We start from the raw sequence: 17917 nt of genomic DNA, 5'->3' as shown, positions 1-17917 counted from the left end.
AAGCCAGCCACTCACTCAATGCCAACGCCATTGCCCGGGAGGCACCGAAGACAAAGTGCACTTGCTTGAGTGTAACACGCACATTCCGCTTCCCACCAATGAAAACACCTGTCAGGGTCTTGGCATCGCCTGCCATGCTTCAGACTGGCCTACCCTGCTAGAAGCCTGTGTGAAAGGTTTGAACTCTAATAGAACTTTGTGTGCCACAAAGGCGGAATATCGTAAATGGAAGGCAAAGTTAATATCAAGGCAATGTAAAACTATCTAATCCAAAAATAAAGTGCAATGTGTTCTGTGTGGATTATACAATTATAAACCAAATAGCTAAACACACACAATACAGTCTGCGAATAATTTTTAGGAGAAATATAGAATATTTAACAGGTGCAATCAATGAAGCAACATAGGATCCAACCACAAATCTCCAGTGAAACAATAAATGTCAGGCCATTCAACAGGTATCTCAAGGATCCAAAAGTAAGTCTCAATCAGATAAATGAATAAAGTCCAATTTCCTAGAGTAACTCAGTTTATAATTATGGTGTGCTTTCTTCACAGATGGGGTCAGGCGGATGAGCAGTGTCTTCTGAGCGGCCCAACTTTCATGGCCTGTATGTGCCACTGTTTGAACACTGATGTTAGCAACTGTGGCTGCCTGCTCCTCTCCCTGTCCTGGGAAAGCTTATCGGTCTGTCGGCCAGAGAAGAACCGTTGTCATGGATACTTAACTTTGGAGCTTCTAAACTTTCTCAAAAGTCTTCAACCCTAGTTGCTTTGGTTGTTGTGGATTATCCGGGCAGTATAGCCGTGGTCTTGGCACTGTAGTTCCTGACGTTTCGCCAGCAGCTGTGGCTGGCATCTTCAGAGGTGTAGCACCAAAAGACAGAGATCTCTCAGTGTCACAGTGTGGAAAAGATGTTGGCAGGGCATTTATATCTACTCAGGAGGGGTGGGGTTGAGCTGAGTCATCCTGTAAGAGTTTCCCAGGGTGTGGAATGCTAATGGAGGGAAGCTTCACTGTATCCTGAGGAAGTTCTTTTGCATATGGATTGGTGCTTCATGTGCTAATCTTCTCTGCAGGGCTATTGTCGGGTATTGAGTGTATTGTTAGCGGTGTGTTTCAGGACTGGAAACCATGCTCTATTCATTCTTAAAGTCTCTTCTTTCCTGTTGAAATTGTGCTTATGCTTGTGAATTTCAATGGCTTCCCTGCGCAGTCTGACAAAGTAGTTGGAAGTGTTGTCCAGTATTTTGGTGTCCTGGATAAGATACTGTGTCCTGTTTGAGTTAGGCTATGTTCAGCCACTGCTGATTTTTCAGGTTGTCCAAGTCTGCAGTGTCTTTCATGTTCTTTTATTCTTGTCTGGATGCTACGCTTTGTGGTCCCGACGTAAACTTGTCCACAGCTGCAGGGTATACGGTATATGGTATCTCCCTATATGGATACATTGATGGACAGCGAGGTATGCACTCTGAACAAGCTCTTTCCACAGTCCACAGATTTATATGGTTCCTCCTCTGAATGGATACGTTGATGGACGTTAAAATCTGTACTCCGAACAAAGCGCTTTCCACAGTCCTCACAATTATATGGCTTTTTCCCTGAATTGATATATTGATGGATGTAACATGCTGTACTCTAAGCAAAGCTCTTTCCACAGCCCTCATACTTACATCATTTCTACTCTGTATGGATATGTCGATGGACAGTAAGCTGCGCACGCCAAGTAAAGCACTTTCCACAGTCCACACATTTAAATGGTTTCTCACCTGAATGGATACGTCGATGGGCATTAAGATCTGCACTCTTACCAAAGCTCTTTCCACAGTCCTCACACTTATATGGTTTCTCCCCTGTATGGATACGTCGATGGACAATAAGGCTTGAACTCCAAGTAAAGCTCTTTCCACACTTGACACATTCAAACGGTTTCTCCCCTGAATGTATACGTTGATGGGCAGTAAGCTGTGCTTTATGAGTAAAGCTCTTTGCACAATCCACACATTTATATGGTTTCTCCCCCGTATGAATACGTCGATGGACAGTAAGTGATGTACGCTCAACAAAGCACTTTCCACAGTCCTCACACTTATATGGTTTCTCCCCAGTATGGATACGTCGATGGACAGTAAGCTGAGTACTCAAAGCATAGCTCTTTCCACAGTCCATACATTTAAAAGGCTTCTCCCCTGTGTGGATACGTCGATGGACAGTAAGCTGCGTATTCCAAGCACAGCTCTTTCCACAGTCCACACATTTATATGGTTTCTCCCCTGAATGGATACGTTGATGGGCAATAAGGTTTGAACTCCGAACAAAGGTCTTTCCACAGTCCACACATTTAAAAGGTTTCTCCCCCGTATGGATACGTCGATGGTCAGTAAGGGATGGACTCTGAGTAAAGCTCTTTCCACAGTCTTCACACTTATATGGTTTCTCCCCAGTATGGATACGTCGATGGACAGTAAGCTTCGTACTCTGAGCAAAGCTCTTTCCACAATCCTCACACTTATATGGTTTCTCCCCAGTATGGATATATCGATGGACAGTAAGCTGCGTACTCCAAGCATAGCTCTTTCCACAGTCCACACATTTAAAAGGTTTCTCCCCTGTGTGGATACGTCGATGGACAGTAAGCTGTCCACTCTGAGCGAAGCTCTTTCCACAATCCACACACTTATATGGTTCCTCCCCAGTATGGATACGTCGGTGGACAGTAAGCTGCGTACGCCAAGCATAGCTCTTTCCACAGTCCACACATTTAAAAGGTTTCTCCCCTGTGTGGATACGTCGATGTACAGTAAGCTGTCCACTCTGAGCGAAGCTCTTTCCACAATCCACACATTTAAATGGTTTCTCACCTGTATGGCTACGTTGATGGATGGTAAGCTCTGGATTCCAAGCAAAGTTCTTCCCACAGTCCACACATTTAAATGATTTCTTACCTGTATGGCTAAGTTGATGGATTGTAAGCTCTGTACTGTGAACACATTGATGTGGTTTATCTCCTGTGTGTTTTCTCCAATGTATATCAAACACTGATTGGCAAAGGAATTCTTTTCTACATATGGGGCAAGTGATTCTTCCATGGAATGGCAGGATGTCCTGGGATTCAGCACCCTGAGAAGCAGATGATTCATTCCTCCTCTTCCATCGTCTTTGCTGTTCCCTTTCCAATGGGAGCTGTTGTTGTTCTTTCTTAGGCTTTTTATGTGGACCATCAACCTCTGGGGAAAGAGAAAAGATTGGCAAAAAAGGAGAATCAAGGGGAAAGTTGTCGGATAACGACGGAACAGAAATCACTTTAAGGGGAACAAATCCTTCTATGTATTAACCAGTTGCTGAGTTTTCAGTTACAGTAAGCATGAAAAGATAAAGCTGTATTGTGTCCCCACAGTCATATAGCCCAAGCTTCAAACAGAATAAAGCTCTGACAAAGGAAGATGCTTAAAAAAAAAGGAGAGGAGGCAAAGGGCACGTCTCCTGGCCAGATACCAGCTGCTGGCTGAGAGCGATGAGGAGTAACCACAGGATAGTTCCCAAGCTGCTGGCTGCAATCCCAGCCCGTCTATAAAACCAAGCCACAGAAGCCCAGGAAGTGTGGAAGCAACATGTCAGAACCTTGCTCTGACTGTGACTGCTCTGCTGAGTCTTGCCTTGCTCTTGACTTGCTGTGTGACCCCTGGACTGCGCCTTGACCTCGTTTCTGGATAGCCCTTGCTCTGACTGGTAACTGACTTACATACCTCCCGACTTGGCTTGTGGATTCTGGACTTGGTACTCACTCCTGGTTTTGGACTTGTGCTCTGACCTCAAACTGGACTTGGACTACTCTGCTTGGGCTGGCCCAGCCCCTGACATCCATATTTCTGAGGCTAACAGTGGCTGTTTTATATTGTCATTAGCTTGTTTCCATTTTAACATTGATAATTCATGTTGTGATATCTGGAGACGGATCTCAATACATAAATAAATACTGTATATAACTGAGCACTGAAAATAAATTGCCTCCATGATTAGACACCAAGAGAAGGTTGGGGAAACATTTGAACCAGCTGATCTTTCTCTTTCTTCTGGGTCCTACAAAACTGGATTTCCTTTTCTTTGCAGCATGGAAAGACAGTCAGGTCTGGCAACCAGAAGAAAGGCCCACAAGCAAGCTCCAGTGACATCCCATAAGCTGTTCTTTTTAGTTTAATTTACAAAGTAAGACAAGGTAAGACTGCTAGATGTGCGGAAGCACAACCTCTGCCTGCACATGGACCGGCCTAACTCGCCTACTGAGAGTCTATATTTGAAGAGCTCCATGGTAGTCCTTAATAGGAGCCATTTCTGCCTTCGACCACTGTGAATAAAGGGAAAGGGGAGCCTTACCCAGAGAGGCCACAATCTGACGATTGTCCTCCATGACTTCCTTGTGAAGGTTTCTTTGGCCCGGATCCAGCAGAGCCCACTCCTCCTCAGAGAAATGCACAGACACCTCCTCAAAAGTCACCAGAGCCTGACAAGAGAAAAAAAGAAACCTTTAAAAATGGATAGGGAACTGGCTGAATAAGTGTGCCCACAGTGTAGTTGTCAAGGGCATCGTGTCTGATTGGAGGGAGGTGTCCAGTGCCAGAGGGTTCCGTATTGGACCCATTGCTTTGCAATGTTTTTATGATTGGTCTCGACAAGGGTGGGAAGGGATTTCTCAATAAATTTGCAGATGATACCAAACTGGGAAGATAGGGGGAGAATTCAACAAGATCTGAACAAACTGGAAAAGTGGGCAGATTTGAATAAGATGCATTTCAACATGAATAATTGCCAGATTCTCCACATGGGTGGATGGGAAGCTAGATATGTGCAGTCAGTCTATTACAGCAACAAAAAAGGCAAATGCAACCTTGGGGTGTATCAACAAAGGCATAACATCGAAACCACAGGAACTCATTCTCCCACTATCTACCACATTGCTCAGGTCCCAACTGGAGTACTGAGCACAATTCTGGAGGCCTAATTTCAAAAGGGATGTGGACAACTTAGAATGGGTGCAGAGGAGAGCGACTAGGATGATCAGGGGCCTGGAGACCAAGCCCTACGAGGAAAGAGGGAGGGACCTGGAATGTTCCCTTTGGAAAAGGGGAGGCTGAGGGGAGACATGATCGCTCTCTTTAAGTATTTAAAAAGCTGTCAGAGGAGGGAAGGAAGCTGTTCCTTTTGGCAACAGAGGATAAGACTTGACACAAGGGGTTTAAACTACACGAGGGAAGGTACCAGCTGGACGTTAGGAAAACTTCTTCACATTAAGAGGAATTCTGCAGTGGAATCGGCTAGCTAGGAATGTGGTGTGTTCCCCCTCTTTCTTCAAGAAGCAGCTGGATGAATACTTGTTGGGAATGCTTTCGGCTATTCCTGCATTGGGCAGTAGGGTGGACTAGAAGGGTCTGTTAGGCCCCTTCCAACTCTGATTCGATGATATGATTCTATGATTCTCTCTTTCCTCTCACATATCACACAATCAGACACTTGAATACAGGATTCAGACTTCCATCAGATGTGTTATTTTCCCTCGGGTGAAAAGCATAGACAGGACAGAAGAGAAGGGTGGAAAGGGGTTCAGGGAGGCACACAGGGTCATGATTTCCAGTTCCACACTTACCCCACCTGACCATAGAGGAGCTGCTTTCTCTCCGTCGCAAAGAGATGGGAAAGGATACTTCATTGGTTTCAAGGCCTCGCCTGGAGGGATCAAAGCGAATCAGAAAACATTCTGAGCTTTCCAAGTATTGAGCACCTCAGTTTCTCTTATAGAGGAAGAAGATTCTCCCTCTCTTGGATCATGGTCACAACTACACTTGAATCCTTATTTAGGAAAAAAATTTGATTCCCTACATTTGAAAAACCTACTCTAGCAATGGTAAAATAGTAAAATTTGCTTTGTTTCTCAGTGGTACAAAATTCACAGTCTTAAGAAAGAAGACCTCTGAAATGCAAGGAACAGGCAGTCCTAAACCCTCCAACAGAATCATAGCTACCACACCCCAGATTCTCTGGATACGTGGCAAGATCAGCACATATGAAAATTGACAGGCTTGCTATACGTGAAGTACCATTGTCCACTGAGCATAGAGGCATTCCCTCTATCCATCTCCCAGCATAGGTCCTCCACCAGGGTGACCAAGGCTGTTTCGCTCCCATAAGCAGGTCTAAAAGAAGATCGGAAGGATCGAAAAATTTGTCTGGTCCCAGAAACCCTGAAGGTGAAAGGGGTCAAACTTTCAACAACTCTGTCCATATCCTACAAATGATTAAAATGAAAAGAATGACAAACCACCAAACAAATTGTCATCCTGTCACCATCTGGCCCCATCACTGCTAATCGAGGGTCCAAGTTAGAACACATGGAAGATATTTTATGTGAGAAGTGATGAGCAAAATAGTTGCAGGGCTGGGGCCTATTACTACCTGAGACAGGCCCTTCGTTGCCATGGAGACCATGAAATCCTGAAGTGCTCCAGACCAGGCAGCCTCGCCTTGAACTATGTTACTATGATCTCCTCAAGGATTATCATTTTGTTTCTCGTCTTTTTGGTCTAATGCATTATCTATCCAATTTTTTTAAACAGTAATTTACATCAATCGTCATTTTTTGTGTTAGGGGGCACCTTTGTTCTCAATGCCCGTACAGATGAAACCAGAGCTGTGTTGGGCCAGAAATATTTTGGTTGGATTTTCTCCCATACATTTAGTAGATTCTCACTTGCACCATGATCATGGTTAAACTACAAATCCCTACACTATTCTTTACCCTCCATCACAAACCTGCTGTCATTTTTAGAAAGTAGTTACCCAGCAGGCTAACCATGTTACTTTTGCATGCATATAATATAAATGGAGTTGGCCTAAACCATTATTTTTCCAATTATTTGGGGATTATAAATCAACTTTATTTTCTTCTTTAAAGGGATATTTCGAACGTAGGAAGCTGGAACGTACCATCCTTTCCCCACTAGACAGTGCGTGTGTGTATGTAAAAGTAGCTCTGGCTGGAAGACATACAGAGGGCATAAACTGCCCTGTTTATCTTACCCAGAAAAGCTCCTTCGTGGTAACGCTCCTGCACAATCTTTTTCTGCACCTGAAACAGAAAGGGGGATCCCAGAAAGGGGAGACAGTTGAGAAAGGGAACAGGGAAAAGGTGGTTATGGGGTTTTCTAAAAATGTTGGGGCAATCCATATGGATTTTGTTGATCATATGCTGATCAACATACTACCCAGATGAGTTGCTCTTACCTGCTGCTCCTGAATCTTGGCATCTGCCTGGCTCAGGAGGAAGCCTTCTGCCATGGCCACCGCCTGGGAACTGGTCTCTGGCCCACATTCCCTGACCCAGATCTCCATCTCCAGGGGCAGGATGGCCAGGAGTTGCTCCAAGACCACCAGGTCCAGGATCTCCTTCTTGCTGTGCCTTTCCGGTTTCAGCCACAGGTGGCAAAGATGGTGCAGTTGGCTGCAAGCCTCTCGGGGCCCTTCCATTTCTGGGTAGTGGAAGTGCCTGAATTGCTGGCGCTGCATATCTGAAGGGGGGAAATCCTCTCCCAGGCTCTTCTGCATGGTTCCTTCCACCATATCCCTTCCGCTCCCAGCCTCGGTGGCATCAGGGCCTTTCCCTGCTTCTTGACCAACTGATTCTGGCTCTTCTCTCATCCTCCTTTCCTCTCCAAACAGGGGACCAGTGGAACACCTTCCTCCTCTGCCGGATTCGTCTATAAAAACAAGTGCCAGATCTATGACTGCCGGCAAAGAGAAGACTGAGCGGTGGGACCTATATATCTGGACACCTGCATCCAAAGAGGTGACCCGTGAATTAAGAAAGCTGATGGCACACCCCAGAATCAATAGTGTTTGTAAAGAAGAAGTTGTATGGAGCAAGTGAAAAGGAGCTTCCACACAGCAAGCAGAAAAGTTCTGCTCTGCTTACAAGAAACTCATATTAGGGATCAAGATGTTAAATATTTGATTAACAAAAAGTTAGGAAAACAATTTGTTTTGGCAACACAGCAAAAAAAGCGGGGATTTGTTATATATATAAAGGAAGAGTTACAACCTAAATTAATTGTGTCTGACAAAAATGGAAGATACCTGGCTGTGGAATGTTTATGTAATGCAAAGAAAACTATGGTACTTGGATTATATGTGCCAAATGGCTCCAAAGATATATTTTTCAAAGACTTACGAGAACAAATGGAGCAGTGGACTTATGACCAGGTAATTATAGCTGGAGACTTTAACGGAGTGGTAGATTTGCAATTGGATAAAAGTCTATCAACAAGTAAAGTAAGGACGGGGAAATTACCGAAATCTTTTTTTGAAATTCAAGAACAAGAAAATTTAGAGGATGTTTGGAGAAAATATAATCCTAAATTGAAGCAGTATACTTTTTTTTCATCTAGTCACCAATCTTTTTCGAGAATAGATATGATCTGGGCATCTAAAGAACTGGTAGTGTTTACAAAAGAGACTGATATATTACCAAAAGTTAGCTCGGATCATAATCCAGTGATGTGGAGATTTGGAATGAAACACAAGAAAAGGAGATGGAGAATTAATGAGGATCTTTTGAGTCACCCAGAATATGTTGAGGTGTTGAGAAGAGAAACGAAGTTTTTTATTCAGTCTAATGTGGATAAAGAGGTGCCAACGCACATGGTCTGGGACACATATAAAGCCGTAATCAGAGGTGTTTTGATGGATTTAAATGGCAGAGAGAGGAGGAAAAAAGATGTGAAATTAAAAGAGATACAGGAAAAAATTATTCAAGTTGAACAACAATTGAAAAAGAGACCAGGTAAAAAGAAATTGTTGTATGAAATAAAGTTACTGCAAGAACAGATTAGAGCCATGGAAAATAAAGAAGTGGAGTGGGAGCTGAAGAAAATGAAGCAAAGAACATTTGAAGGAGCTAATAAACCAGGTAGATATTTGGCGTGGCAATTAAAGAAAAAGAGAGAGAAAAGAGTAATAAGTAAGATTACAGAAGAGGGAAAGGAATTACATGATCAAGGACTGATTGAGAGAGCATTCTACAAATATTATGCCAAGTTATATAAAAAAAAAATAGTGGATCGTGAAAAGATAAGAGACTACTTTGACAGGATTGACTTACCAAAGGTACCGGAGAAGTTGAAAGAGAAGCTTAGTGCTGAGATATCAATGATGGAAGTGCTACAAGCAATACAAGCTACCGCAGTTGGTAAAGCTCCGGGACCAGATGGAATTACTGCAAAATTTTATAAAGTGATGGCAGAGGACTTGAAACAACTGATGCAAAAAATGATGAATGGAATATTGGAAGGGGTTGAGATGCCAGATACATGGAATGAGGCTAATATTACATTGATACCGAAGGAGACATTAGACTTAAGTAATGTTAAGAATTATAGACCAATATCTCTAACTAATAATGACTATAAAATATTTGCAAAGATACTAGCGGAAAGACTTAAGACTTGGCTAGTGGAATTTATTGGTGAAGATCAAGCCGGCTTTTTACCGGAAAGGCAAATAAAAGATAACTTAACGAGTGTTGTTGAATGCTATTGAGTATTATGATAAAAATCCAGGGAAGCAGGTTGGTTTTTTCTTTGTGGATGCGGAGAAAGTGTTTGACAATTTGAACTGGGATTTTATGTTTGCAACAATGGAGAAGATGCAGTTGGGAGAGAAATTTATACAAGCAATAAAGGCAATATATAAAAACCAATCTGCAAATATAATTGTTAACTCGGATGTAACCAAAAAGTTGGAATAAGAAAAGGAACAAGACAAGGGTGTCCGCTTTCCCCACTTCTATTTGTAATGGTACTGGAGATTTTACTTAGGCAAATAAGAGAAGACAATTCAATAAGAGGATTGAGGACTAAAGGATTTGAATATAAAGTAAGAGCTTTTGCTGATGACATAATGGTGATAGTGGAAGATCCAATAGAGTGCATGCCAAAACTGATGAAGAAAATGAAGGATTTTGGAGCCGTAGCGGGTTTTGTAATTAACAAGGTGAAGTCCAAAATACTGTGCAAAAATATGACTAAACAACAAAAGGAGCTGATGGACAAGGTGGAATGTGAAGTAGTGAACAAGGTTAAGTATTTGGGAGTGGAAGTGACAGTGAAGAATATTGACTTATATAAGAATAACTATGACAAGTTATGGCAACAAATAGAGAAAGATATGATTAGATGGAATAAAATGAACTTGTCATGGTTAGGTCGTATTGCAGTAATTAAGATGAATGTTCTTCCAAGAATGATGTTTCTACTACAGACAATACCTATTGTTAAAGACAGTAAACAATTTGAGAAGTGGCAGAGAACGATGTTAAACTTTGTTTGGGCTGGAAAGAAACCCAGAGTTAAAATGAAAGTACTCTATGATGCAAAAGATAGAGGAGGACTACAATTACCAAATTTTAAATTGTACCATGAAGCGATATGTCTGGACTGGCTAAAGGAATGGATGACATTGAAGAATTTGAAGTTGTTAGCATTGGAAGGATATAATAAACTATTTGGATGGCATGCATATCTATGCTATGACAAAGTAAAAGCAGACTCTATGTTTTTACATCATTATGTCAGAAGAAGCTTGTTTGCTGTATGGACTAAATATAAGAAATATATAGAAGAGACTATACCAATGTGGATTATCCCTGCGGAAGTAGTAAACCCAAGAACAGAATATGCAGGGGAAGACTGGTTGACATACAAAGAAATTCTTGAGATACAGCAGAATAACTATATGCTTAAAGGTAATGAAGAATTGCCATTCCAATATGGATGGTTTCAATACATGCAGATAAAAGACCTATATGAGAAAGACAAAAGAAAAAATGGTTGTAGACTACAAAACTCTGAGGAGTGTTTGCTTCAGGGGGGGGGAGAAAATAATTTCTAAAATATAAGATATTATTGAAATGGTTTACAGAGGAGGAAGTTGTTAAAGTGCAGATGGTCAAATGGGCAATAAACTGTAATAAGTAAATTTCAATGGAAGCTTGGGAAAAGGTTTGGAAAAATGTAGTTAAGATTTCAGCATGTACCACTGTGAGGGAAAATGTATACAAAATGTATAGATAGTATTTAATACTGAAGAAGTTGGCCAATGGTAATAGCCAGATGTCTGATAAGTGCTGGAAATGTAAACAGCATGAATGTTCATTCTATCATATGTGGTGGACTTGTGATAAGGCTAAGCAGTTCTGGGGGGATATAGTTAAAGTTATGTCAGATATTTTACAAAGGAATATAAATAAAACCCTGGAATTGCTGTTATTATGTATGAACCTAGAAGATTTTGATAAAATGGACAGAGTTATGGTGTTTTATATGATTACGGCGGCCAGAATATGTTATGCACAGATGTGGAAGACTCAGGAGATACCATCTATAGAAGATTGGATTTTGAAAGTTTTGAATATGGCAGAAATGGACAAATTAACAAGGAAATTGAAAGAACAAGAAGAATTGGACTATACATCAAGCTGGGGAAAATTTAAGAAATATGTGGAAAAAAAGTGGGACATGAAGGGGAAATTGTGGTCTTTGGAGAAGTAGGAGAGATAGAAACTTACTTAAGCTTAAAAAGGGGTATGTTTTACTATATGTTAGGGGATTAGTATAGTATGTCTACAGGGGAGTAGGTATGTAATTTTGTTTAAGTTAGTTAGTATATGTACTTATTGTTACTTATGTAATTTTTATATTTTTAACTAAAATAAGCAATATAGTTAGTGTAGATTGTTAAGATAATTAAAGAGATATGATAGGTATAATATAGATATATATTACATTATTACATTATTATTATAGACTTTAGGAACTTACATGATATACTTTTTAGATTAAGTTGGGTATGGAAAACTGCTGGGAGTCACCAGAAAAGGGGGGGGGGGGGAAGGATGCGGAAAATGCAATGGGGTGAATAATGATAGTGATTTTATGTCTTATGTTTATAAACCCATCCAATAAAAATTCTTTGAAAGAAAAAAAAAGAAAAGTTCTGCTCTGCTTAATAAAAGCATTGCCTAACTAAAGATTCTTGCAGACTTTTGAAACCAGAAAAGATTACAGGGCACCAGGAATGAGGTACATATTTAGAAAGTGGTTGTGGTGAAGTTAGAAAGAGTGGGCCGGTCTACCGATTTCTTTGGTCCTCTGTAATCCCCAGATCTCTTGAGTCTAAGTAGGAGTTAGTGCTGGTTTTCTCAGGGCCGGCGCGCCCATGGAGGCCAGGTAGGCGGTGGCCTCGGGCGCGCGGGCACTGGAGGGGCGCTGGAAGGGGTGTTGGGGGGTGGAGACGCGCGCAGCGAAGCTGGCATGACTTGGCTGCAGCTACTGCTGCAGCCAGTCAGCCAGCCCCTTGCTGCCACGACCGCTGCCACACACCCCAGCCGGGCGCAGCCTCTGTGCGCCGCTTGAGCCCCGCTGCCGCCGCCACACTTCCCAGCCGGGCGCAGCCTCCACGCACCGCCCCAGCAGCGGCTCGCAGCTTCTGCTCCCGGCTGGGGCGTGTGGGGGCGGCGGCGGTGGAAGCACGGGGCTGGCTGGCTCCGTTGCGTGCTCCTCCGCCCCAGCCGGGCGCAGAAGCCGTGAGCTGCTGCTGGGGTGGCGCACGGAGCAGCCTCCGTGCGCCGCCCCAGCCCCGGCTCGCAGCTTCTGCGCTCGGCTGGGGCATGTGGCGGCGGCAGCACGGGGCTGGCTGGCTCCGTTGCGTGCTCCTCCGCCCCAGCCGGGCGCAGAAGCCGTGAGCTGCTGCTGGGGTGGCGCACGGAGCAGCCTCCGTGCGCCGCCCCAGCCCCGGCTCACAGCTTCTGCGCTCGGCTGGGGCATGTGGCGGCGGCAGCACGGGGCTGGCTGGCTGGCTGCAGCTACTGCTGCAGCCAGCCACCCCAGCTCTGCTGTGCACTCCTCCGCCCCAGCTGGGCGTAGAAGCCGTGAGCTGCTGCTGGGGCGGCGCACGGAGCAGCCTCCGCGCGCCGCTCCAGCAGCAGCTCGCAGCTTCTGCGCTCGGCGGTCCTCCACACGCCGCCCAGCCCCCCTGCGGCGCGTGATGACGTCTGCAATGACGTCATCACGCACTCCGTGGCGCGCCCGCGCGCACACGCCGCCGCGGGCGCCAAAACCTCTGGCACCGGCCCTGGGTTTTCTCCACTTTAGTCCGAGGACTAACAATGCTTCACAAGCATTTCTTCCTCTCACAGAGGGTTCTCTGGCTAACCCTCTCTGGTCAAAAGCCAGACCCCAACTCCTTTTCGCTCTCTTGTTTTCTCTCCAACTCCAACTGACAGCTTCCCCAACATTCCATCCCCAACTGCCATTTCAGGCAAGCCAAATTTTTTTTGGGAGGGGGAAGGGGGAGGAAACATGTCAATCATAGCTCACTGATGGGAAATCTGAGCATTTGAAGCTGAGTCTGTCATATGTCCCACCCTTAGAGACCATTGCAATTAGGAGTCGTTCTATAAACCTCTCTGATGCAATGTGGTCAGCCATGTGTGAAACCAAAGTTACTAACAATTAAACAGCATTAACACTTATATATATATATCAAAACATGATGAGTGTGGAAAGCGTCTTACTAAGAAAGAGCACCTTACTTCCAGCCTGAAGCTGGAAGAGCGAGATCTCCTGGTTCCTAACTTTTACCAACCCTGTCCACATCCCTGTCCAATGATTAAAATGAGAAGAATGACAAACAACCAAACAAGATGGCAACCTGCCACCATCTGACCTCATCACAGCTAATTGAGGGTCTGAGTTAGAACACGTGGAAGATATTTTATGTTACTATCTGAGAATGATTCTTGCTTGGCATGGAGACCCTGATATCCTGAAGGCCGCTGGATAATGTGGCCTCGCCTTGAATTATGTTACTGAGCCATAAGATCTCCCCAGGGATTATCATATTGTTTCTCTTCTTTTGGGCCCAATGCATTATCTGCCCAATTTTTAACAAGAATTTCAATTCCTATCTTTTTCTTTACCCTCAACCACAAACTTTACAGGCATTTTTAGAAAGTAGTTACCCAACTGGTTAGCCATATTACCTTTGCATGCATGAAATATAATTGGAGATGGCCTAAACCGTTATATTTGCAATTATTTTGGGAAGATTACCAATCAATCTTTTTTCTTCTTCTTTAAAGGGATATTCCTAAACTGGGAAACTGGAACTGAGCATCCTTCCCACACTGGATTGAGGCAAGTGTATAAAAGCAGCGCTTGTACACTCAAGGAAGACATGCAGAGGGGACAACTGCCCTGTTTATCTTACCCAAAAAAGCTCCTCCGTGGTAATGCTCCTGCACAATGTTTTTCTGTACCTGAAACAGAAGTGGGGATTCCAGAAAGGGTAAAGGGGTGAGAAAAGGAACAAGGAAAGGGAGATCCTTAAAAAGGAGCTAGTCCATATGGATTCTGAGGGTATCGTTGATTGTATCTTGTGCCCCATGTACCACCCAGGTGTGTCCCTCTCACCTGCTGCTCCTGATTCTTGGCATCTGCCTGGCTCAGGAGGAAGCCTTCTGCCAGGGCCACCACCTGGGAACTGGTCTCTGGCCCACATTCCCTGACCCAGATCTCCATCTCGAGGGGCAGGACGGCCAGGAGTTGCTCCAAGACCACCAGGTCCAGGATCTCCTTCTTGCTGTGCCTTTCTGGCTTCAGCCACTGCTGGCAAAGATGGTGCAGTTGGCTGCAAGCCTCTCGGGGCCTTTCCATTTCCGGGTAGTGGAAGTGCCTGAATTGCTGGCACTGCACATCTGAAGGGCGAAAATCCTCTTCCAGGCTCTTCTGCATGGTACCTTGCCACACTTCCCTTTTGCTCCCAGCATCAGGGCCTCTTCTTGCTTCCGGACCAACGGATTCCGGCTCTCCCCTCATCCTCCCTTCCTCTCCAAACAGCCTCTACCTGGACCAGTGGATCGCCTTCCTCCTGTGCCAGATTCTTCTGTAAAGACAAGAGCCAGATCTATGAGTGCCAGCAAAGAGAAGACTGAGCGGTCGGACCTCTAGATCTGGACACCTACAATTAAAGAGGTGACTAAAGAGGTGAGTTACAAAAGCTGACAGCACACCCCAGAATCAAGGTGTTTGTAAAGAAGTTCAATGGAGCAAGCAAAGCAGAGCTTCCACACAGCAAGCAGAAAAGTTCTGCTCTGCTTAATAAAAGCATCGCCGTACTATAGGCTGAGGATTCCTGCAGCGTTCAGAAACCAGAGAAGATTATGTGGTGCCAGGAATGAGGTACATATTTACAAAGTGGTTGTTAAGTTAGAAAGAGTGGGCCATGGCTCCCTTTCTTTGACTACTTATTAACCAATGATATACACCCTCCAAAACATTTATCGTTTGTCTCATGGCGTTTCTGAGCAATATGTTAGGTTTCATACAAACTGTAAAGAACCTCCCTCCCTGCTTAGGTATATTGCAATTCTCTAAGCAAATTTTCTTTTGCCTTTGTTAATATTATTTTTGAAAACTGGTAGTATATTATAAGCTATCTGTTTTTTCTTGTATTATAGTTGACTTTAACATTGTCTAATTTGTTTTCTTTTTTATGCATTGTATGTTGTTTTTAATGTTAACAAAAAGTTTATTTTTGAAAGAAAAAGAAAGAAAGAAAGAAAGAAAGAAAGAAAGAAAGAAAGAAAGAAAGAAAGAAAGAAAGAAAGAAAGAAAGAAAGAAAGAAAGAAAGAAAGAAAGAAAGAAAGAAAGAAAGAAAGAAAGAAAGAAAGAAAGAAAAAGTGGGCCAGAAGCAAAACAGAGCAACTTCAAGTCCCAGAGATGCTGGACCTCTCTCATCATGCTGTAGACAACTGGTAAAGGTCTCAACAGCAGTTCATGGAAGCCAGCAGAGCTATGGAGGAGCCAGAGAAGAGGACGGGGACCCGAATTTGGAACCTCGGAAGGCCCCACCCCACCGATTTATCTCATGTCTTTCCACCTGCCTGTGCTTTTTCCTCAGGCAATTAGTCTCTGTTGTAAGAAATGGCTCAGAGAGATGCTCTTAAAAAGGGACTTGGACTGTAGACTATTCTACTGGGTTCTGTCTATCAGTGTTGATGTGCAACTTCAGTATCAATGAACATATTCATATTTTTTCTGAATTTGTGTTTTCTCTTAAAAGTCTGCAATCCATACCCTTCTATTTTATTGTTTAGGGAACGTCTCGGCCATTGATCATATTGGCTCACAGCGTATAATCCACATGGAGTCTCAGTGAGAAAAGGGAATGATAAACAACATAAATAAAGTGAAAATGAAAGAAAGAGATGCCATTTTGCTAGAGCTGGCACACAGCATGAGAAGGCAGAGAAAATACAGTCGAAGGTGCATGCCTTATTCCAGGAAGAATTCAGCTCCACCTCCAGCGAAGAGGAGATCCAGAGAGCAAACAGAAAAGCCCTTTGGAGAAAAGAAGCCCTCTGGTTAATCGCCCCCAAAGCAGGGAGGTGTTTTGCAAAAGAAATATTATTGCATTACTTACCTAGTTTGCAAAAAGTCCTCAGCCACTGCCTCCTCTCCCCTTCAACCAATAACACCAGCTACAGACAGGAAGTGACTCTGCCAGGTCAGGTGCCCTCCCCCTTTCTAGCCTCTCTAGGAATGCAGGTTCCTTCCCTTTAACCCTTCGGTGGACTCTCTAGAAAGTAAAAAAGGGCTTCGCCCTGCCAGTAAGTACATTGGTACATTGAAACAAAATAAAAACCAGCGTCACATTGCAGATCATTGCTTAGAATATAGGCAGCACCATAAGAAACAACCACACACCTACTCCTTCATGGTGCCAGCATGGCACAACAACGTGATTCAAAGCACGGATCCTCATTGATCCTCAGGATTTTTACAAGGGGTAACCCCAAATCAGGTGGTCATGGACACATTGAGGGATCTGATTATGAGTTTGGGGTGTATCTTGAACATTACTATGAACCATCTCTGCAAGCCTTCTCAATTCTTTCCCCTGCCCAAAATCTGGCCCTGATGCCCATCACAAGCTGCCTTCCAGATGGGACTGCTGAACTGCCCCTTCCCCAGCCCTTTCCCCACCCTGAGGACGGCTTCCCAGCTCTAAGCAGACCCACCCCCCAGGGGTCCCCTGTTCTCCTGGCTGATGTTCCCCTTGCAATTCAAGCATAAGGACTCCAGGCTGCAGCCAACAACAACTCCCTCCAACCCTAGAATGGGACAGGATGTGGGCCTTTAGGGGTAGCTACTTTGTTAAATTGCACCTGGCAGAAGCTTAGTCCCATTCGGGCCACACTGGGCACTTTGGGCTTGGAGAACCCGAGGAGAACCCCTCACGGTGCCGTGAGCCTCATTTGAGCCAGTCACCTTCTCTGCCTAACCTACCCTGCAGGGTTGGCGTGGGGATAAAGTGGACGAAAGGAGGGTGCATCATGAAATCTGCCAGAGCTCACTGTAGAGAAGGGTGGGGAAAAAGACTCATTGGAGACACTTTGGCCAAAGGATTCAGCTGCAAAAGCCCTCCAAAGCATCCCTCAACATGCCCAGTTCTTTAACAATGAAGCAGCCCTTTATTGGGAGAGGTCCCTTATTTTAAACCTGCTTCAGTCTCACCCACTCCACCACCCCATTCTGCACCTGGATAGAAATCCAGGAATACTTGGGGGGAGGGAGAATTCCACTCCCCCCCCCAGAAGAGGCAAAGTCATCGGCTATTACTCGTGGGACACGGGAGCACTGTTGAGGGATGTCCATCCTTATCATTCTCTCTCTTGGTCCCTGTGATTTCTCCTCCTTTGATGGGCATCTTCAAGCAATGGAAAGGAAGAATGGACTTTTGGCAAAGAAAATGACCTTCCAGATATGGGACCTGGAGACCCTGGGACTGCTGAGCCTCTCAGGCAAAAG

The 17917-nt window shown here is 44.2% G+C and overlaps 1 protein-coding gene across 1 annotated transcript; it reads right to left on the bottom strand.

The window, feature by feature from the left end:
• Positions 1 to 370: 370 nt before the first annotated feature.
• On the bottom strand, positions 371 to 16598 carry LOC129328445 (zinc finger protein 571-like). The gene is made up of 8 exons (XM_054977511.1): positions 16530 to 16598; positions 14518 to 14989; positions 14315 to 14363; positions 7277 to 7749; positions 7073 to 7121; positions 5643 to 5722; positions 4376 to 4502; positions 371 to 3228 (listed from the first exon to the last, which is right to left on the bottom strand). The coding sequence occupies exons 2-8, from the start codon at positions 14920 to 14922 to the stop codon at positions 1682 to 1684; spliced, it is 2730 nt and encodes a 909-aa protein (XP_054833486.1). The 5' UTR covers positions 14923 to 14989; positions 16530 to 16598; the 3' UTR covers positions 371 to 1681.
• Between the last annotated feature and the right edge of the window lie 1319 nt (positions 16599 to 17917).

This window comes from Eublepharis macularius, chromosome 4, assembly GCF_028583425.1.
Source record: "Eublepharis macularius isolate TG4126 chromosome 4, MPM_Emac_v1.0, whole genome shotgun sequence".
In the NCBI taxonomy this organism is placed as follows: Eukaryota; Metazoa; Chordata; class Lepidosauria; order Squamata; family Eublepharidae; genus Eublepharis; species Eublepharis macularius.
Note: the sequence above shows the minus strand (reverse complement) of the source record. Positions and strands in the feature narration are given on the sequence as shown.